This window comes from Chiloscyllium plagiosum, chromosome 19 (assembly GCF_004010195.1).
Source record: "Chiloscyllium plagiosum isolate BGI_BamShark_2017 chromosome 19, ASM401019v2, whole genome shotgun sequence".
NCBI classification, from domain to species: Eukaryota; Metazoa; Chordata; class Chondrichthyes; order Orectolobiformes; family Hemiscylliidae; genus Chiloscyllium; species Chiloscyllium plagiosum.
The window spans coordinates 16,035,541-16,059,085 of record NC_057728.1 but is presented as its reverse complement, the minus strand read 5'-3'; the positions used below and the strand labels follow the sequence as shown (position 1 = coordinate 16,059,085).

The window sequence follows — 23,545 nt, the reverse complement described above, 5'->3', positions numbered from 1 at the left end:
CACCCATCACCTCCATTAAATACAACACAGTATTCCAAATGCACAAATAATGGGCACGATTCTCATCTGGTTCTTTCAATCTTACAATGTAGCCTTAGCAGAAACCTTGAAAAAAATACTGTAAGTGGCCATTTTTTAGTCACTATTTCTTCAACAGTTCTGTTTATTTTACACTGGCAAAACCGTTGCAGAGGCAAGTTCTATGTGAATTGTGGTCAATAGAATATATAAAATGGACACATTTCCATTTTTAAAAGAAATCTTTCTTTCTCCTTCAGCCAACAGAAATTAATCCAGTGCAATCAGAGCCAATTTTACTTGAAACTCACACGGTTCCGGTATTTAATCACCAGTGGAAAGAGAAGAGTGTGGAAGCTGAAAATGAAAAATCCATATCCATCAATGACAAAGAACAGAATGCAAATGCTGTTCCTAATGAAAAGTATTTTGCCAAGGGAAATGAGGAAATAACCACAAAGGTTACCATTCCCGATATTATTTATCCCCCCTCCATGACTGTGGTTGAAACAATATCCAAGGATACTGCACTGCCCTATGAAATCATGATCTCTTCCATAGCAGAGGACTCGGACGATTCTTCAGCCGTAGGACCCCTGGATTTGAATGAAATTTTCACCACCACCCACCAAGCAAGAATTCCAGTTACACCCAAAGAAACCCCACACTTCAGTACTGCAACAGAACCTGACAATATATTCAGTGTACCCAGCTTTGGCATGAGGAATATTCCTCAGGCAGTTACACCTGAAGATGGTCTCATGAGTAATTCAACTCCCAATTTGTTGTCTGAAACAATGATTGTCATACCTCATATGGATTCTGGGAAAGAGCAAATGATGTCAGCCAATGAAATAATTAATTCCCAAGAGCACAGTGTGGTTCCTGATTCTGTCGCTTCTACAGCAACAGTTTACCCAAATATGGTAACCCCTCCCACCAGGAATGTACTTGCGTCGCATGAGTTGTTTTCTGAAACCCTTCTTCCTCCTGACCAAGAAACATACCTACACAGTACTCCAGATTCCATTGACAGATTAAATACCTTACCTAAAGAGAAGGAAATCCCAGCTACCTCTCCTTACTCTACTGGTGAGATGGTGTTTCAAACTACCACTGTGCCCTCAAACAGCAAAGTGTCCTTTCATGCTACCTCTGCTTATACCCATGATGAAGCACAGCTGCAGCCTACTCCCTCCTTATTCAGTGCATCTTTTTATCAATCTTCTGCTTCTGCTAATAGTGAAGTGTTTATTCAAATGACAAGTCCTTTATCGACTGACCCAATGTCTCTGTATGTGACCTTTGATTCCCTAGCTAGCGAGACATTACCTCCTTCTGCCCATGTTTTTCCTAGCAGTCAAATGTTGCTTCAAGCTACTTTTGTGGGAGTGTCTGGTTCATCTCTACCAGCCAATGTTGATGCTCAAGCTACCCTTCCTTTAGCTAGCAATGTGGTGTCTCTTCATACTATCCCTGCTTCCTCCTCTACTGAGGTACTCCCTTATGACCTTCAGAGTTCCTCTGAAATTCCAGCATTACTCCATGTGACTTCTGCTGCATTTAGCAGTGAGTTGGTGCAGCATACCACCACTGCAACCTCTGTTGGTGACCTGTTGTTTGAATCTGCCCTTCCTTTACCCAGTGGTGTGATGTCTCTTCAAACTTACCCTAGTTCTAAAGAGAATGAAATATTACTTCATGTTACTCCTGCCCTTTCCAACAGTTTGATGTTGCCTTTGACTCCACTTGTTGTTCCCAGTGATGAGACTTTGAATGTTACTTCTGCACCCACTGTTGCTGACACGTTGCTTCAAGCGATCCCTGCTTCCTATGAAAGCAAAATATCTTCGTATGCTCCTCCTGTTTTTCCCAACAGTCAAATATCAACTGCAACTGCTCCTGCTTTATTTACTCATGAATTATTGCTGCAAGCTACTGTTAGTCTCTCTGGTAATACAAGATCATTGAGTGATACCGAAACATTGTGGAAAAATGAGACAATGCTTTATGTTTCCCTCATGCCTTCCAGTGATAATGCACTCTCTTATGTTTCCTCTACTGTTTCCAATAACCAGTTTTCTGTTCCTACTAGCCTACCTTTATCATATGGTGATGCATCGTACATTTCTGTTCCAGCTACAACTCCTAGCAGGGAGCTAAATGTGCAAGGTTCTGCTGCTCCCTTGCCAGCCCCTTCTGTGCCTTCCTCTGTCACATTGCTGAGTGAAAGTCAGGATGGTGAACCGTGGTCTTCTGGTTCAGAGATTGATTTGTCTGAGACAGATGGTAGTGTTCGGACAACATTTTACCCCAGATCTGAGGAAGAAAGTCACATAAGTGGGCAGATATTCAGCACTACAAAGGAGCAGAATAGTCAGTATTCCCAGATCTTATCACGACCACCTGCGTCTTCTGAAGAAAACGTATTCCTCACTACTCTTAACTTCAATTTAACAGATTCAGATGCGGACAGAAATCACTACATGGCAACAGCACTGACGCCAAAAGCATCCACTGGAAAGCACAAAAGACCAACAATAGTAGCAAGACATAATTGGACCACGACAGTAACTACGAAACAGTCCCCATCATACTCTAGGACTAGTACCTTCCTGACCACTGAAGAGGAGAGTGGTTCTGGCCAGAGTACATCTGATAGTCTAACTGTTAATGAAACTTCAATGGTGTTAAGTTCCCTCGAGTATAATTATAGAGCGTTAGACAGTACAACAGGCACAGGTAAAGCAGCAGAACCAAGGACATCACTGCCTTCAGCTCCATCTGTAACTAGTGGGCTTGAAACTACCTTATTCGACATTTATGAGGCAGGTTAGTTATGACTGAAAGCCATTTGCAAAACTAAAGTTGAAATCAATGCAGCTCTGGAGGGGATGGTCAGCAACCTTGGTAGTGGGATCCTTATTGATGCCGGAAAAGGCTTAGTACTAAGATGACCTGCTCATTTCTGTATCAATGTGACTGTAATCATGGTTGATGGGGTCAATAGCCGATCAATGTCTGTAAAAGTCAGTAGAATTTTAAATTAATGTAAACCAAACTTTAAATATAGATTTTCAATAATTCTGATTTGGTAATGATCCAAATTAAGTTAGAATTGCCATCAAACTTGTATATTATGCTTCACTTAACTGCATTGTTCTCAATTTATTCAAAGCAACCTGAGAAATTGAGCTATCATGAGATTGTTTGCTGAGTAGCACAGAATGATCTCCTATCGTGTAAACTGATGCCAACTGTGAATAATTTATATTGCAATATCAAGGTTCAGCAAGTGTTCAAGCTTCATCATAAGTGAGCACTGGGTTAGCATCTTTGGTAATTTGAGAAATATGCAACATTGCAATTGAGTAACTTACTGGACCTTTTACAGCAATTGCAAATATATTTATACGCTCTTCAAGGAAATTAGTGAAATAAACTTTGATTCGAATAGCGGATGGTAGAGAATATATCAGTGATTAGACAAATGATGGTGTCGCATTCACAAGTATTCCCTTATCAACTCTTTTCTAAGTTGTGACAGTAACAAGTCCATTGCACAGGTTTTTAAGATACACTGTGTTCCTTACTTCCCTGACTCATAGTTAAAAATATTATGAAAGTCTGTTCTTTTGGGCAAGGGGAGATATTCAGTTTGCATAAAGTAGCCTTTAATTTAAAAAAAAAATCCATTACCTTCCTTGCAAAGTACTATGGAACAAAAATTGAATAATATTGCTACAAATACAGTGTGCATAATAATTTTTGGTCAAATAGATGCAATAGTGTTTGAGTTTAAAGAAGGTCTGATATTTTAATCAATATAATTTAACTTCAATTTGCTGTCATGGATGCCTTACTTAATAAGTGGCATTGCATGAAAATTTACAGAATTTGATTTTTTTAAAAGGTATTTCAACTGGCAATATCAACCAACTGCTTATAAATTATTTTAAGATGTGTGTTTTAGAGAATAATACTTCTGAGAGTTTCAGTAATGTTATTATGTTATCGTTATCAATCCTGATATGTCTTTATTGTCAACTGAATCCTCATAGAAATGCAAGAGAGTGAAACCTGTGTTGTTGTATATTTCTCACTGAGCTGTGTGGTGTCATTCAATTTCATAGTATGAGCGGGTACAACAGTAGATTAGCAATTAAGCTTTCTTACAGTCAATGTGTTGATCTATATATCTTAGATTCCTATTCAAATGTAATACAAATTTCCTGTTCCTACAGGAAGGATTGTAGTAATATAGTTGGTGATTGATGAATCATTTTGGAGTTAATTCTGACACAATTAAAATGTGACAAACAAAAAATGAGCCAAATGAAGCTGCAACCAGATACTTTGCTGGCTCCATTTCCCTGCTCCTCGGATGCTGCCTGAACTGCTGTGCTTTTCCAGCACCACTCTAATCTAATCCATTTTAAACTGTCTGTTGGAAATCAAAGAGATTTTCCAATGTATCAACCATAAATAGGTTTGTGTTATGCTCTCCAACTCTCAATAATACTAACTCACCACTGATGGCAAGTTAACATGTCACTTTGTAGCTGGCAAATTTACAATGTTAGTGATTACACCAAACAGTGTAGCATAAGCAGATGAACTTAGCATGCACTGTTGATAGAATTGCTGCAAGAATATAAAATAGTGAAAAAAGAAATGGGAAGTTAAGCTGTTTTTAAATAATTGAATAGTGTATACAATGTAAAGGTATTTTGTGATACCTGAATCCTGTTACTCACCACAGAAAGAACAAGCTCCGCTCCCAGAACCCACCAGTAAATTGGAAATTGGGGGTAGAGTTTGGTGCATTTGTTTCACAGCACTGTCATTTCAGTCATTTATTTTACTTGGTACAATAAGCTTGAAACATTCCCATCTGTACATCTTTCCCTGATCTGTGATCCTAGCATGCCAGACTTCAAAACAGGAGTTTTATCAAGCAGCACTACAGCCCCTATGTGTAACTCTTACCACTTAGTCAAAAATGACTTCAGATCTTTGTTTAACTGTAAAATAACATGCATTAAAAAAATGATATTGAGGGACAAATATGATCATGAGACTTTGCAGGAAATATTCAACTATCCAAAGAAAGCAACTGTCGAGTAATCAAAGTTTCTAAGCAAAAAGACAGTATCGTCGCCATCTGGTAGGTCTGTTAATCAGAGCTTTTTTAAAAAAATTGATAAAACTGAATATAATCTTTTCGAAAGCCAAATTTAAAAAACTCAGTAACATTTTGCAAATCAAGTGCATTGTAACCCTTCCCCATATTTATTCACCTTACTTAAAGTAGACACATTGTTAATTCATTGGTGTGTGGGGCAACATTTATGCTAAGCCACTCGTGTAATTGGATGGTCCAAAATTAATTGAAAATATTTTTCATACTTCCACAGATTTCTTCTATCTGAGGTCCATCCAGAAGTCATCAGCTTCTGAAAGTAAAGGAGCAAATATAATTAAGATATAATATTTATCAGGAAATGCCCACAATCCTCAAAAACATAGGCACTGAACATTGGTCCACACTTTACTCATTTATACCTAGTGACAGGAAATTAGGTTACATCTTGCAACATCCATCAGTATGTATTCATGAACACTGCCATACTCGGGAAAGGCTCTACCACTAACCCACTAAAAAAGACATAACATTTGTTAGGTGTTTGGAATTTTGGTATATCCACTAAAAAATGGTGAAGGCAATTTATCTGCTTGGAATATCCATGACCCCATCATGTTTGATATAGCAATGTTACATTGTGTACAATTTAGCTAAACCTCCGTGATGGGCAAGTGTTCACCTGTGTGGCACAGTGGAAAAAGTTCAGCAGCCAGTCTCCAGCCTGGAGTGTTCCTATACACAGGTCCCCTAAGCCCTTTCACGACCATCAATGCATCTATTGGGATTAGGTTATCTAATTGATGTGCCAACATCCCAAAATGATCAGTCTCAGAGAAGCTTTTGTGTGATAGATTCATCCAAAATCCATACCTTTTTATGATGAATTTCTGAAAGAAACAAATGCACTTTGCAGTGCAACACAAGCAATGTTGGAGTTTATTATATTCTACAAGCCTTGTTATCCCTTCTCTGCTTTTTCACATTTCAAAGAATGTTTCCTGTAATTACCTCAAATTTTCCACAACATAAATCTAATATATTCCCTAATTCTATTACTTAATAGTAACTTATTTGTTGGTTGGATTATGCAGTACAAGGTTAACACGTTCATGAAGACATCATTCTGAAATACATGAGCTTTTACATGTGATAATTTGCTCTGTATCTTTGACAACATTTACTATGATCACTTTTTTATAGTGTCTTTTATATTTTCTATTACAGTCACTTCAAAATGCACTGAAAACCTTAAAAGAAACTGATAATTTTGTGTTGATTTATTACTTAAGAAAAAAACGTAATAAATAGCTGGCTGGAAATTAGATTGAGAATTTTAGGAATACGTATGGAAAGGGATAATAAAGAGCTTCATGGTACTTGTTTTGCCATTCGTCAGGGCATTTCATTCATACAAATGAAGTCATATTTGATGAAGTTGAACAGTAGAGATTCAGAAGTTATTGGTGCATTTTACTTAATTTCTTTGGGTTGTTAGGGAAAAATGTTCTTCAGGAAATTAATTCAGTGTAGTGAAACCATGACATTCATTATCTGAGCAGGACTGGGCTTAATGGGACAAAACACTGACTCAGTGCCAAAAAAACAAAAACCTAACATACATGTTCACCTTATATTGTCAAGTTCTTTCATGAATATTTTACCTATTTAAGATTCTGCCACTGACCTATTCTTGCTGTTATCCTGTGTAGTTGCCTCTAATGGTAAATATTACTGCTGAAGTCAGTCTCGTAGTGTGATAGCTCTATGTTCTTACCTGGGTTCAGGTTTGAGGGTTGAATTAAATAGAACCTTAACAATCTTCCCATGCATCCCCTCCTTGAGGTCCTCAAACTTGCCTTGTCAAAGTAACCTCCTCCACTCCCCACAATCATCCTGATCTCTGTACCTTTTGCCTGCTCCAAGTTTAATGAACATTTTAGGAGGTTTCTCGTTGGAGAGAATTGTCAATTAGAATATTCAATTGTGTAGATAATTCCCACAGAGTCAGCTGTATCATGGCTTCCACGAAGTCCAAATCTTTAACTCCAGTGAACCTTGCACCAGCACTTTTATGCCCATCAGAATATCAAGATCTTTACTTTCTGGCTGATATTTGCCATTATTGTGCACATTGTCCATGGAGTAAGAAAGAGATAAATTGTAAATTGCCACAAGTTGCTGGCTGATTTGTGATGCTTCGCTATCAGCAACACAAAACAGATTCTTGCTCTTAATATCTCTGAGAGTTTCATGGAATTGCACTTGAATTCTCCACACCTTAATTAGTCCAGTAGGTATTTGAATAAGCAATCTTTTAACAGCCTGTTAATTGCTAGTGGCTGCCAATTAACTTCCCTTCCCAAGAAAATAAATTATAAATGTGGACTGCTTTGAACGATTTCAGCACAGCTGCTCAGTGGTTAGCATTGTTGCCTCACAGACCCAGGTTCAATTCTAGCCTCGGGTAATTGTCTGCGTGAAGTTTGCACATTCTCCCCGTGTCAGTCTAAAGTTCCTCCCATAGTCCGAAGATGTGCAGGTTAAGTGGATTGGCCATGCTCAATTTCCCATAATGTCTAGGGTTGTGTAGGCTCGGTGGATTAGTCATGGGAAATGCAGGGTTATGAGGAGGGTGGGATGCTGGTTGGAGGGTCGATGGGGACACGAATGGCATGCTTCCTCACGAAGGATACTATGATCTATTTTAAAGATGCCATGTTATTTTCCATCATTTTCCCCCTCTCAAGTCAATCTTCTTTTCCTTCTCTTTATTTCTCACTCTGCTCTTTTATTCAACCCATTAATCTAATTGGTGAAGAAAGTGCATATCCTGCTGCTTCAAAATCATCATACAACCAGCAACTTGTGTTTTTTTTAAATGAAAACCTTAATGTGCAGTTAAGCATATAACTATCTGAAATTGCCACTGTAAAAGAAACCTGACCCATTTTTCAGATAGTACTTATGAAAGCAAGCTGACACCTTTTACAATGTGACATATTCTTGATATCACTGGCATGCTGCAGGATCATTAAAATCCACATATCTTTCAGCAGTTATCAAATTTGTTGTCTTAACCAATTTGTCATTGAAGACAGACATCAGTCTGTTTTCCAACATCCCACAATGTCTGATTGGGATTATACATTGTGGAGGTTTTCTAGTGAAGTTACATCATCACACTAAGTTGCAAAGCATATTATTTTTCATGTTTTTTTAGCAATTCATATGTGTAGTTACAGGGACGAATGATTTCAGATGTATTTTCAAAGGTACATGGGTTTTTATTTTTGTTGTTTTTTGATTCACTGGTTCCATTTTTTAAAGAATATTGGAGGTCTCTTTATTAGCTATTTAGAGGAGGAGGAAGGATAACTAAAGTTCACAGGTTGGTTGATTCTCCATATATAATTCTGCTAAACTGGTCCTACCAGTAACATTGTCAATTTGAATTAGAAGTGATTCACACAAAAAGCTTTAGCCAACAACTCATTTTATTTCTTCACCTTGATCATCATTTAGAGGGTTAGCTAGTTATGATTGTATTATTTGATGCTTTTCAGATCTTTATATTGCAATATTACAGACTTTCAATGCTTTGGTATTTTGATGCGATGTACTGTTACCTAACTGCCCCCATGTAAACTGTACAACCAGAACCTTTAGTGCCTGTATAACGTGTCTCATTAGCACCACAGTCAGGGGCTAGAGTGGGCCTGGCAGCTCAACATGGCCAGTTTTATTTCAGAATGCACTAGCTAACATTTGGTTCTAGGCTAAAGCCAATTGAAATGCATGGGAGGCTCAGGGAGTAACCACAGTCTGCATCTCCCAGCAGGACTGGAAGGGATAAAATAATTATATCAAAAGGTAATTACTGCGACAAATTGAGCACCATCCCAAATAATGTTCTAAATAGTTCTTTCATTTCACTCTCAAAGAGAGAGGCTCAGTAATTATTTTAATCTTCTGGACCTTTACCTCACCCCAATCTCACCTCTTGCACAATTACAGTGCAATTACACACGGCTAAATCAGCATTTTTTAAAATTCCACTTCACATTGAAGTACATTTTATTAAGGGTTATTAATTAGACTGACAAATTGCAGACTGTAATGAATGACATCTGGTTGGACTATTGAAAATAAAGACAGAGTTTCTTCCACTATTGGGTGCCAAAACAGATATTGACAGTTTTATCTGAAAATGGGTAATTCTCTTCATAAGCCAGGCATTTTATCTCCATGACATTTTCAAATGGGCCCGAAATGCATTGTTGCAACCTATCATGCTCAATGGGGATTTATGGTGAAAAAATAGCTTAATTGGCAGGAGTCATGCAGGTTCAAAAGAGTAACTATGTACAACAAGAACATTGCTTTATATTAGCTGTTTACCGGCTAATTAACTGAGCAACCTACAATCGTCCTAATCCAGATCTGTTATTTGCAATACTTGTCAGCAGATGGCATCATAACAGCAGTTGCAACATTGGTAGGAACAAATTCCTGCAGCTGCTGGAATCTGTACTGAAAACAACAAACGCTGGAGGTCACAGCAGGTCAGACAGCATCCAGAGAGAGAAAGCAAACTAATATTTCGAGTCTACATGACTCTTCATCAAATCTCTGATGAAGACTCATCTAGACTCGAAAAGTTTCGATGCTGCGTGACCCACTGTGATGTCCAGAATTTATTGTTTTCAGTTGCAACACTGGAATCGGGATTTTGCTATCCTTGCTCATTGTAACTTGCTGAATTTGTAACTCATTTAACTTGCTTTCATTTCGGAAAATGTTTACTGTTCTTTCTCATCAACCGCATAATGTTGCCAGCCCTTGCCCCTTTCACAAGTGCTGTCACACCTGCAGTCATGGCCACTCATCTGAATACCTCTATGCACTTACACCATATGCTAAACCAAGACACCTACTTCCTTACATTACAGCTGCTAGATCCAAATGATTCTGTTTCTTTCTCATCAACAGCCTATTCCTACACATGCAGTGTTCCCACAAAACTATTAGCTGTCCTTTGCAACACACTATACAAAGTGAGACCAGCTGTTGAGTCAAACATTAAAGGAGCATTTTTCAGGCAGTCAAGATAGAGAAAACAGGGCAAGAAAAGTTTTACAAAAAGCAAAAGGTAAGGAATGGGTTTGACAGCAAGAGATACAGATAGCCTCATGAGAGAGGTTTATGAACACCCATAGAAACAAAGGACTGAATCATGCCCTCCTGACAAGTGACTGGCAAGGTAGATGGAAGGAGAGATTGTCAACTGGGTTGGCTTCAGAGATACCCACTGTCTTCCCACTTCCATTGAAATGAAGTTTGAGGCAGGAAGACGCCACACTTGAGTTCCGCAGTCTACCATCAATTGAAGCCCTTAAGTGGTTAATTGTTCATCACTTAAGGGCCTCATTATGATCACTGTGGTTAACTCTTTCCTTGACAGGTAAGAACTGTGGCAGTCATAGAGTTGTACCTTTTTGATTGGTGAAATATAGGCATGTTGGTGGGTTGCCTCCATCCGTCCAATCTGAGGAGTGATTGAAGACACGGATGGGTGAGGCTTGAGGGTGGTGGTAGTCGTGTTGATCACTGCAAGCCAGCCCCCTGTACAACTCCATCTCCCCAGGCTGTGCTTTCCTCCTTCCCCATCCCCCACACTTCAAATTCACTTACCTTGCTCACTGTTCCTGGAGTTTTTGGGTCCTGTGCCACCAGCTGGCATGGCATCTGAGGCAGTATTTCTGATTGACTGGCATGTCAGGTGGGATAGGGCATCACTGTCCCAGGAACTGATGCACCAAAATCCCTACCAAGTGACCACTTGTGTGCCTGAGAGACTCAGGATCCTGCAGGCTCGTCTGTTTGTGCTGCTGTGATGTTGCCCCATGCAGAATGGCATTCAGAAGAAAGTTAAACATCACATAATGGTCCAACAGGTGTATTTGGAAGTACAAGCTTTTGGAGCACTGCTCTTTGGTCAGGTACTGAAGAGCTATCTGAAAGGTAAAAAGGTAAAAATGCTTTGAGGCAGACTTCACAAATGAAAGGAAGCAATGGAAAGATAACAGAATTTGACTATGTGCAGGGACAAAATAAAGCAACACATATCAGCTAGAGAATGGTTAACAAGATTACACACTGTGGCTTGGTTATTTGTCTTCGTAATTTGTAACCATTAGAAAAATCTCACGGTTCATTATTGTAATATCTTGTGCGTGGATTTCATGCAAAATGATCACTACCTGTGATCAGTTTCAATTCAAGCTGACAACTTCTTATCTGACCAAGACATAATGCCAGTATTTTTGTCAATTTGTTTGAAATTTACTTCAGAAATCTAATCATTGTTTAAAACCATAAGATTTTAAATAAGATGAAGGTTTCATAGTACCCTCTGATCGTCCTTCTGCTTTGATATGTGTGGGGTATGTTGTGTTGCTTGGTGGTGCTGGGACTATGCTTTCGCTGGTTACTTCATTGTCACTGTTCTTCACCTTTTACTTCTCTCTTGAGTAGCTTGAAAGTTTATTACCACTTATTTTATGTTGTACAGGTAAGCAGTCTCAAGCAAATTATATTTTGGGCATATAACTGAAGATTAGTCATGAAACTTTGATGTTCTTATTGTACTGTCATGAGTGTGGTTTGCTGTTTCGTTCTGGTTTGCTTATGGTAAAACTGTTTTTTAATCCTTTTGCTTTTTCTACAACCACAGAGGCCAGTAACAGCAGCCATGAGTCCCGTATAGGTTTGGCAGTTGGGTTAGAGACAGAAAAAAAAGCAATTATCCCTCTTGTGGTGGTATCAGCTCTCACCTTCCTATGTTTGATGCTGCTGGTAGCTATCCTTATATACTGGAGGTGAGTGATCTGAAATCATGGTAATTCTATTAGCTGACAAATATTTGTTTGGAAACATAGATGAAGATAATATAAATACAGCTAATTAGATCATGTTAATTGAATCTATTTCTATCGCACAGTAATTTCTAGCCTGGATTTTCTGCTGGCTACACAGTTGTCACTCCAGTATAGTTGGAGGCTGTATACCGGGACACTGTGTAATCCCCATCAAAGAAGACTCTGGAGTCACATGTAGGCCAGACCAGGAGAGGATGGCAAGTTTCCTTCCTCGAAGGGCTTTAGTGAACCAGATGGGTGTTTCCAACAATCAACAGTGGTTTCGTGGACATCAATAGATTCTTAATTCCAGATATTTACTATTGAATTCAAATTTCACCATTTGCTGCAGTGGGATTCAAACCCGGGTCCCCAGAATATTAGTTGAGTTTCTGGCTTAATCATGTTGTGATAATACCACTAGGCAATCGGAGCATGCAAGGCAGCTCCCAGTTATAATGATTACTCCTGGGCATGGCATGTTGTAAGATGTGGCTACAATGTGTGAAAGTGGCGCCACAGAAACATGGCAGATAGTGAATATGGTGATATTGGCAAGATACAGTGAGAAATACTCCATAAAACGCAGCAATACTGACTCTCGGCCAAAAAGAATAATGATATCCTAATTCTCCTATCATTATTGTATCCTCTAATTCCTGGCATCACCCTGTTGAATCTTTGTTGCATGTTTTCTACAGTTCTTCAATTCTTTTAAAATAGGAGTGTCCCTTTGACCGCATTCCAACCTGTGATGATTTCAATTGAAACAGAGTAGGAGTGTTCCGTGCATTTTCAGTGCCCTGTCATTAGTGGAGGATACAGTCCAGGGTCAGAGATGGAGGGAGTATTCATCCAGTGATTCTATTCTTGAGCACTTCCCAGTTCTCTCTATTGCAATTATCGAGATGCTGCCTGAGGATGAGATCAGAATTAATTTGGTACTTCTCCAGCTTTACCACCTTCATCAAAGCCCTCTCCACACCTACTCTTCAAGCTGTCAGTGTAACACTCACTGAGGCCATCCACATAATGATATGGCCTGCCTGCTATCAGAACAATCAAAGTGGAAGGAAACCACAAAACTAAAAAGACAAAGTTTAGAGCAAGTGACTACACTTCCAACAGTGGCAAAGTGCTTCAGGCCAGCGAGTTGTGTTATAAATGGAAGCCTGCCCTGTTCAGGAGAGAAATACACACAGACAAAGCATTGATGTATAAAGGATGACAATCTGATTTAGTAAAATTGAAAAGTTTTGAAGTCAAATCCTGAGTGCAAGCAGCATTTTTACATGTGTTGGGTTGGGGATAAAGGGGGACTCTGGTGCAAGAAGCTGGCTGTGAAGTACAAAGCAATAACCTGCAGTGCTCTACATAATGTTACTTTCTCACCCTAAGATTGTGGATTTGGAAGTAGGTAACCAAAGACCAAGAGAAAGGCATTGGCTTGCATAGTTGGGATGCTAAGCTTGCAAAATTCAAATTATTTTGACCTGTCTGGAGCCAAAAATCAGCAATTTGGCGGAAGTAAATTTTACGTTGTACAGAAATTGGCCGTTTCAAAACTACCGAGGATAATAACTCTCTAGTCAAAGAGGTTTAAATGTGCAAGTTTTTCAATGGTACATTTTGCCAAAATGATCCAGCATCCCAAGAATTTGAGACAGCATTGATGAGTGTGGGCATTTAACTTCTCAGCTAGTTTCAATCTCCGGTCAGAGAGGAGAGGCCAGGTGGAGGTTGCTCCAAGATGTTGTAATGAGCACATTATCTCATTGTGTTTCATTGTTAGACATCGTAGAGTCACCAGTTCCATCATGGAAAATAAGAGCGAGTTTTTGTTTGTTAATTATATATCAATAATTTTCAGAGGTTTGACACGATTCATTAATATTGCCTTTTTAGCTTGTTAAGTACCTGATTAAAAGCCTGATGATATTAACAAGAGATTTGGCCATTGGGGATTTGTTCCTTCAGCCGTAGAGGGAAGGTGCCAAAGAAATGATCTGGCAGATTGAGGAATATCAAAGATACAACCGCTAGATTGTACAGCAATGGCAATAAACCTGTCAGCACTTATTCCTTTTTAATAGAGTGATAATTAGCAGGAAGCTTACTTAGCAACACTCTGCCTCAGCCTTGCTGCGGGTGGACAATTAAACAAAACAGATGGATATTTTGGGATGGCTATTACAGTCAGTGTGTAGGAAAATATGTTTTAATAATTTTTCCCAAGCTGCTGTGTGTCAAGAATAGAGTTCTGTTTTGTGCATTTGAATAATTGCCATGAGAGTTGGTATACCAGACTTCAGGTAAAATGCACATTGATTGTACTCATCTATGACAACTCCATGAGAATGAATGTATTGAAATACAATCTGTCTTGGAGTTTGTACCTGATACCAGCCTGAAAGAATCCACGTTGTCCAAATTAAGAAACATACTTGAGTATCCTCAGATGGCAGGACAGACATCTGAAGAGAGACTGGATTGGTTAGGTTTATATTCATTGGAGTTTGGAAGAATAAGGAGGATTTCATAGAAACCTATAAAATTCTAATAAAGCTAGACAGGGTAAATGCAAGACAGATGTTCCTGATGATTGGGGAATCCAAAGAAGGGGTTACAAGATATGGTGTTTAAGGATACAGGGTAGGCCATTTAGGATTGAGATGAGCAGAAATTTCTTCACCCAGAGATTCATGAGCCTGTGAATTCTTTGCCACAGAAAGTGGTTGAGGCCAAGACATTGAATGTTTTCCGGAAGGACTTAGATAAAGTTCTTATGGCTAAAGGGATCAAAGGCTATGGGGTGAACAGGAACAGGGTCAAATGGGCTGAATGGCATACTTTTGCTCCTATTTTCTATATTTCTATGAGTAGCCACTTTTTCTCAGAGTTTTCACCATCACTGACACAAACTCCCTATTTGTCCACATAAATTCTTCATTTTTAATCTTCCTCATTTACCTTCACTTCATACAATTGTTTTTAAAAGAAAGAATGCAATTACAGATAGGCTAGTTCATACTTAAAGGTTGGCGATTTTTGAGAAGATTTGTAGCTCAGGTTGATGATAAGTATGTAAGTTAGCTTGCTGAGCATGAAGGTTTGTTTTCAGATGTTTCGTCACCATCCTAGGTAACATCTTCAGTGAGAGTCTCCACTGAAGCACTGGTGGTATGTCCCGCCTCTCTATTTATAGGTCTTGGTTTTTTTAAGGTGGGTGATGTCATTTCCGGTTGTTTTTTTTCAAGGGAGGTTGAGAGGGTCTAAATTAATGTGTTTATTGATGGAGTTCTGGTTAGAATGCCATGCTTCTAAAAGTTCTCGTGCATGTCTTTGTTTCTCCTGTTCTAGGATGTGTGTGTTGTCCCAGTCAAAGTGGTGTCCTTCTTTCTCTGTGTGTATGGAAACTAGTGATAGCGGGTCATGTATTTTTGTGACCAGTTGGTGTTCATATATCCTGATGACAAGTTTCCTGCTAGTTTGTCAGGTGTAGTGTTTTTTTACAGTTCTTGTGTGGTATCTTGTAAGTGATGTTAGTTTTGCTGGTGGTATCTAATGGATCCTTTAAGTTCATTAGGCACTGTTTAAGTGTGTTAGTAGGTTTGTGAGCTAATGTGATGCCAAGCGGTCTGACTAGTCTAGAAATCATTTCTGATAGGTCTTTGATGTGACGTAATGTGGCTATAGTTTTTGGTTGCGTTGTGTCTGCTTGTTTGGGTTTGTTTCTGGGGAATTGGCAGATTGTGTTTATTGGGTACCCATTGACTCTATGTTGTATAGATATTTTTCTTCTGCTTTTGTAGTTCTTGGGTGCTGCAGTGTGATGTAGCTCATTGAAATAATGTCTTGATGCAGCTCCATTTGTGGGTGTGGGATGATTGCTTCTGAAGTTAAGTATTTAGTCTGTGTGTGTTGTTTTTCTGTAGACGCTGGTTTGAAGCTCTCCATTGACTGTATGTTCAACTGTCACATCTAGGAATGGGAGTCTGTTGTCGTTCTCCTCCTCTTTTGTGAATTTTATGCCTGTCAGGATAATGTTGATGGTATTATGCTGTGGTTCTGTTCGCCGAGCTGGAAGTTTTTGTTGCAAGCGTTTCGTCCCCTGTCTAGGTGACATCCACAGTGCTTGGGAGCCTCCTGAGAAGCCTTCTGTGGTGTTTCCTCCGGCATTTATAGTGGCCTGTCCCTGCCGCTTCCGGTTGTCAGTTTCAGCTGTCCGCTGTAGTGGCCGGTATATTGGGTCCAGGTCGATGTGTTTGTTGATGGAGTTTGTGGATGAATGCCATGCTTCTAGGAATTCCCTGGCTGTTCTTTGTTTGGCTTGCCCTATAATGGTAGTATTGTCCCAGTCAAATTCATGTTGCTTGTCGTTGCGTGTGTGGCTACTAGGGATAGCTGGTCGTGTCGTTTCGTGGCTAGTTGACATCATTGTCCCCGTGTCTGTGTGGGTTTCCTCTGGGTGCTCTGGTTTCCTCCCACAGTCCAAAGATAAGCAGGTTAGGTGAATTGGCCATGCTAAATTGCCCGTAATGTTCAGGATTGCGGAGGATTAGGTGCATTAGTCAGGGGAAATGTGAAGTAATAGGGTAGCGGCCTATACCTTCCCCGTAGCCTTATAAATTCTTCATCTTCAACTATTTATCCATTTCTGTTTTGCAACTAATTCTATTTTCACCACACTTTCAGGAAGTAAATTCCAGGACAAAGGGAAGTCTATCATGGGATAGAAAAAGCTCCTGCATGATGCCTCTGAGTATTTGGGTGAACGGAGTGGGAGGATCTATGCTCTCAAGCAGAATTTATATCCCTACATCTCATATTGTTTCTTTATTCACCCAAATAAATGCTCTGTAATGCTGGTTTGTATGACATGGCCAGAATGAAAATACATTCAATCAGCCTTAAGGTTAGTTTGTCGACCAACAGATTTGTTTATTTGACATTAGCAAGATTAACCTGCTCCCCAGTAGCAGCACTCAAAATTCCAGTCACTGCCTGTCATACAGTGTGGCGACCCAAGCAGCAGACAGTGCGTTTTGAGTTTATAAACAAAGTGTCAATCACATTTATCTGGAGCTCATGGCTATTGTCCTTTAGACAAATGAGATAATATGGCTTGGCTCTGTCACCAGACAGACCCAATGTATATATGTAGTCTACCCAGACAAATCTGCTAATCAGAACCAGTGCCGCAGGATGCTATTGCCTCTGCATTGCTAATGTTTGAAGTGGAGTTGCAGCATTGTGTATTATCTCTCCAAGATGCAGGACAGCAACTTTCCAAGGCTCCTACAACTACGGTTGATCAACTGAACGATGAGCTTGAATAACAGGTCGTGTTGTAAAGGTGGAAAAGTCTGCAAGGAGAGCAGCTTGAGGCCATGAAAGATTTAAAAGACAAGGCTGAGAATTTTAAATTTGAAGCATTGATGATTAAGTTAGTGCAGGTCAGCAAGTTTGATGGGTGAGCAGGATTAGATAGAGAAAGCAGACATTTGTATAAGCTGAAGTTTATGGTAGGTAAAGGATTATATAGAATGCTATGAATAAAGTATTTAAAATTTTAATTGAAGAGATAATAACATTCATGAGTTCTGAAAAAAGTCTAAGTATAATGCTGATTTTTATTTGTGGTATTAGATTACTTTATGATCCAAGTCTGGCTCCTGTTTATCCTCAGGTGAACGGGGGTAGAGGCGTTGGTAACTATTTCCTCATTCTCCAGCAATCACCCTCACTGCACCAGTGCTCTTGACAATAAATATTTTTCTCACTCTTGTTAAACTCCCTTGATGCAAATACACCAGCTGTTATCAGTGACTAATTTTGATTCTCACGTTTATCCTGTGTGATTGGGCTGTTTGCACCATTTGTTGGGTCATATCTAAGGTTTCTCTCACTTTGATTCACTCATCAGAATGCTAGTGAGAGAGGAGCCATCTGCCAGCAGTAGCGGACTGTTCTTTAGTTGGCTCTGAATCACCTGTTACTTTTTGCCCAGTTTGTAAACATAACATAATGGCGATGTGTGAGCACAGTTATATTAGGCAGAAAATTTTTCACATGGATTCTTTAAACACCAGTTTATCTAATTTCTTAGTGTACCTACTGGGGTGAGAGGTTTGTTTAATCTGGAGGGATAGAGGAGTGGCATAGCGGCTCAGTGCTTAGCACTGCTGCCTCATGGCACCAGGGACCTGGGTTCGATTCCAGCCTCAAGCGACTGTCTGTGTGGAGTTTCACATTCTCCCTGTATCTGTGCAGGTTTCCCTTGGGTGCTCTGGCTTCCTCCCACAATCCAAAGATGTGCAGTTTAGGTGAATTGGCCATGCTAAATTGTCCATAGTGTTCAGGGATGTGTAGGTTAGGTGCATTAGTCAGGGGTAAATATAGAATAATAGGGTGGGGCAATTCATCTGGATGGGTTACTCTTCGGAGAGTTGGTGTGTACTTGTTGGGCTAAAGGGCCTGTTTCTACACTGTAGAGATTCTATCTCGTAATTGTACATAGTGCGATATTGTTAGTAAGTTATCATTGTAAGGTATTGAGAACAACCTTCTGTCCCTTCTGTCTAAATGCTTTCATGTTGTCTGATCTCACCTCTCTCTCTTTTCTGTCTCAGATGTTTGCAAATATAATTCCACATATACACTATCTCAGATATATTCATTTGGTAGCACAAAATTTGAGTTGCTGACAAATGAAACATTTTCTCAAAGCTTTCTATCTTGCACTTATCAGACAATTTGCAAGAATTACCAAATTAAAGGGCAAACAATATTTATTCTCTATGAGAGGAGAGTATTGATTAGTTGGCAAATGATCTTTGATTGGTAGGTGCATTACCCTGGATGGTGCACCAGTGAATGATGACTGACCACTAACTACCAAGCTTTGTTTTCAGCTTTGATTGTCCTGATGAGTGCAAAACAAAAAGGTTTTGACAAAATATCAGTAAAGTTGCCACAAAATGGCAATATCCCAGAAATGGAAAGTCTCAAACTGTATTTGATAATGAGGGGGAAAAAAGCCCTCTTAGTATAATGGTACAGACTGTTAGCTTGTGACCATTGCGGGAAACAAAATCATTTCTTCACAAAAAAGGCTCTCTTATGTTTGCTCACTGAGTTTTCAGAAAGCATGAACACTTTGCAAAGTTTGCCCAGCATACAAAACACTTTTTAAATGCTAACTGGATTTTTTTCTGAAAGTTATCCTTGAGAGTTTCTTATAAGATGTGCGATTGTAAGAAAGCTGCCCTTCTAATATCTGGGTGTTTTGTAAAGCTATTTTCATGTATTTTTTCTGCAGGAAATGCTTTCAGACCGCACATTTTTACTTGGAAGATAATGCATCACCAAGAGTGGTTTCCATTTCGCAATCTCCAGCTCTACCTATTTCAGGTAAAATTTTGCATGTAGGTCAAATCTGCATCTTCAATAACTACTAACTAAATTGCTGTTAATTATTTTCTGTTTTGCTTGGTTATTGTGAGCTTACTTAATTATCAATTCCCAATAATCTGATGTGATTTTCTTTGACTTTTCCTTTCAGTTCAGTGAACGGTGATTGTAAATTCAGTGCACATGCATCAAGTTCTCATAGATCAAAGTCATCACTAGAGTGAATTTTCACCTGAAAACTTTGTGGCAACTGCAAACATTTATCTTTTGCATGTGGCTAAGAAAGTATTTTTGCTTATCCGGGAGTAAAAATAAGGCACAATCCAAAATATAGTTAATGACTATTTGTTTGTGTAAAACATTTGTTTGTTAAGTTGCTTCAAGTGCATTTTCATGTTAGATTTGTTTCAAACAGAATCAAAGTAGTTTTTCAATCCCATGTAATGCAGGAAAAGTACTCCTCTAACTTTGAAATGAGAGAATACTAAATGTATGCTATAATTCTATCAAGATCTTACTGTAGATTTTGAGACAGGGTGCTCTATCCTAATTCTCAGAAAGTCTCATATGAATAGTGTTATGGACCAGACCAAGCCCCCTCAAAACATAGCCCTTAACATATATTTTATTTAAAGGCAATTGTAAAGTGCTGCATTCCAGATATGATACACTTGGTCAAACTACTCATTTTTAAACAAAACACATGTTATTCTTACGCTACAGTTAAAATACTAACAAAAAAAGGAATTGCTATAATTTTAACACTATCAAAATACTTAACAAAATAATATAGTGTTTAACTACTATTCATCTACGGTTCTATTTTGTAGATCCCATAAACACACTCTTGGCAAAGGCAAATTCAGCTAAACAGATTTCCCTCACTTGCTATTTCTAGTTCAGGAGAAAGAAAAAAACGAAAGTAGGAACCTAACAGCTTCAATTACAAAAACCATAACTTCAACAACTGAAAGCAAAAGCTAAAGCCCTGAGAATCAGTGAGCCTATCTCCAACCACTCAGGCTTATTTTTCTAAGTTTTTAAAAAACTCAAAACTATTTACTCCATTTTCCATGGAGCAGACACCTAGGCATCAGGTTTGCAACAACTCTATTCAAGTGAACCAGGACAGACGCATCCGTCTTAAAAGTACATTTGGTCACAATAGTGCCTTCCACAACTTCAGACTGACCTCCAGCACTCAAATTTTTTTTGAAGTGTGGCCACTTTTGAAATGTAGGAAACATAGCAGCCAATTGGTGCACAGTATACTGGCACAATGAGCAATCTGATCATGTCCAGTAAATCTACTTTTAGTTTGGTTGGTCACATGATAAATATTGTTCCTAACAGAGGACAGTTCCCCTGCTCTTTTTTGAAACATTGCATGGGAAAGTTTCCATTTTCCAAAGAAGAGTCAAATTGGATTGAAAACGTTAACTTTGTTTCTCACTCCGCAAATGCTGTTAGACCTGCTCAATTTACTCAGCACTATCTGTTTTTATTTTGATTTTTCACATTAATTTGCAAGGGGCAGACACCATTACCCTAGCAAGACAAGAGGCAAAATGGATTAACTATGTGGGGAAAAAAGAAACAAGATCACTTACAATTTTGAATAACTTAAAATGATTATTTTTGTTCATGCTAACGCTGCTTGAACAGAACTTCACTAACTTCTACCAGATCATTACAGTAACATAGCCTTCTCCCCATGATGGCACATTTCAAACACCATCACCCTGATGTGCTAACATTTAATTTCCCTTCTACAACCTTTTGCCAGTGTTAATCATGCCTTAATGGCTCTTCTGTAGGCATATTGCCTTTAATGTGTCATAGATTTTAACATGATGCTGATTTCTTAACATGTAATTTATTCAGATTATGATATTATAGTTAAAAGTTAAAGTGCAACTAGTGCTGTTTGGAAATAGAGAAATTAAATTTTCAAGGAAGAGGGATGCAGAATTATTTTGTATTAATGTAAATTAATTAATTCAGTTGAGCCACAGAGATATTTTGGTGTTCCTTAACTTCATGCTGAAGATATTTTACTGTATTATATACATTATTAACAACATCTTATACCTGTATAATACTTCCAACATAATAAAGTCACAAGGCACTTGACAGAGGCATTATGAAACCAAATTACATGAAATGTTAGTGAGATGAGTTTGGCCAAAGAGTTAGGTTTAAAAGAGTATCTTTTCCCTCTTCTTCCTTCTTTAAATGACAGAGCTTATTGGAGAGAATTGCAAACCTAAGACCAAGGTAGCTCAAAGCATAATGACCAATGACACAATTGTTAAAATAGTAGATTCTCAGGAGACTAGATTTAAAGAAGCGTAGATTGGAGAATCTGAAAGAGATTACAGAGACCAAGCAGGACCATGTCATGAAGGAATTTAAAAATAAGCATGAGAATTTTACAAGCAATGGTTCGTTTAACCAGGAGCCAATGTAGGTCAGCACACACAGGGCTGATGTGTGAATGGGATTTAGGGCATAGGCAGCAGCGCTTTCAATGATCTCAAGTGTATGAAGGGTACAATATTAGCATGTTAAACAGTCCACCTGGAGGTTACGTAGGCAAGAATGAGGGTTTCCAGAGAAGATAAGTTAAGGCTTGAGGGTCAAGGGAGATATTTGGGCATTGTTACTGCTGTGGAAATAGGCAGCCTTAGTGATGGTGTGGGTGTGTGGCTGAAAGTTCACTTCAGGGTCATATATGACACCAATGTTGTGAACAGTCTGGTTTAGCATCAGACAGTTGCCACGGAGTGGAATGGCAACAATAGTGAGGGTTTGAGACGAAGACCTAAGACAATGATTTTGGTTTCAATATTTTGTCAGAAGAAATTTCAGCTTCTTCCTGTACAAGATGGTAGACAAGCATTCTGACAACTTAGAGACCATGGAGACACTGAGAGAGGTGGTGAGGTAGAACTGAGAGTCATCAGCATAAAAGTGGAATTTGACACTGTGTTTTTGAGTGTTGACACCAAGAGGCCAGTTTTTCATGAGAAACAGGAGGATGCCAAGGATTGTTTCTTGGGATACACCAGGGGTAACTTTGCAAGAATAGGAAGAGACGACATTGATAGAGATTCTCTGGCTGCAAGTAGTTGTTGGAGAAGGAGGGATCATTTACCATTATCACAGTCAGATTGGATTAGTCAAATAAGACTAATACTAATTCTTAAAAAAAATGGATAAGGAACTGCGCTTAACTACTAATGAGGTTAATATCCTTTCAGAGCAAGTTTTGTTATACTGATTGTTTATGAGGTGGTGCCAGAAAATGGCCATAATAACTGTAAACATTTATCAAAAGCCAAGCACCTTATTAATGTCCTGCAATAAAGGGAACTGTCAGCTCTATCTGACATAGCTAACATTGTTTGGTGCCAGTGATTTGACTTTTGTTGACCTCAGGAAAATTAGGATTAGGCATAAATACTGCCTTGCCAATGTTACCTACTTATAAAGACACAGGTTTACAAATTCCTCTTTGTCCTGAGGGAAACTCAGGATTTAGTTGCCTCTGCTAAATAGCAGCAGATAATTCTATTGTTGCTGGCTGGAGTTTTGAGGTACTTTTTAATTTGCCAGTTTAGCAAGTCCTGATTCTTTCCAGAACCAGATAGATGTATAGATTCAGAACACATCCAACAGCTCAAAGCTGAACTCAAGGATACAGTGTGGGGCATTTGCAAAAGCAGAATTGTGTAAAGCCATGAGCTATATCCTTATTACCTAGTTTATGCTTCATACATCTAATTTCAATCATTAATAAAATGATAGGAGGCGTTGTCAAGAGTGATATCAGCATCAACCTGTTCACTGATGTCTTCTTCTAGTCTGCTAGGGCCACTTGGCTGCAAATATCTTTACAATCTTAGTGTGAGTGCTGAGGTGAAGTGATTGCCCTTGACATCAAGGCAGCCCTATTCATGCTGGAATGAACGGGAATAGACTTATAACTAGTACAAAAGAAGATTGCTGTCGTTGAAGATTATTTATCTCCATCTGAGGCTATCTCTGC

At 38.8% G+C, this 23,545-nt stretch overlaps 1 protein-coding gene across 3 annotated transcripts in view; it reads left to right on the top strand.

Moving 5' to 3' along the window:
• ptprz1a (protein tyrosine phosphatase receptor type Z1a) overlaps nt 1–23,545 on the top strand; it is a 264,158-nt gene that overhangs the window by 192,735 nt on the left and 47,878 nt on the right. For 2 of the 3 annotated variants that reach the window (XM_043709180.1, XM_043709179.1), the window contains exons 12-14: nt 279–2,850; nt 11,898–12,042; nt 19,403–19,494. In XM_043709180.1, coding sequence (XP_043565115.1) covers nt 279–2,850; nt 11,898–12,042; nt 19,403–19,494 — 2,809 coding nt within the window. The remainder of the gene's footprint in view (nt 1–278; nt 2,851–11,897; nt 12,043–19,402; nt 19,495–23,545) is intronic. The other variant, XM_043709181.1, reaches the window with a different exon arrangement.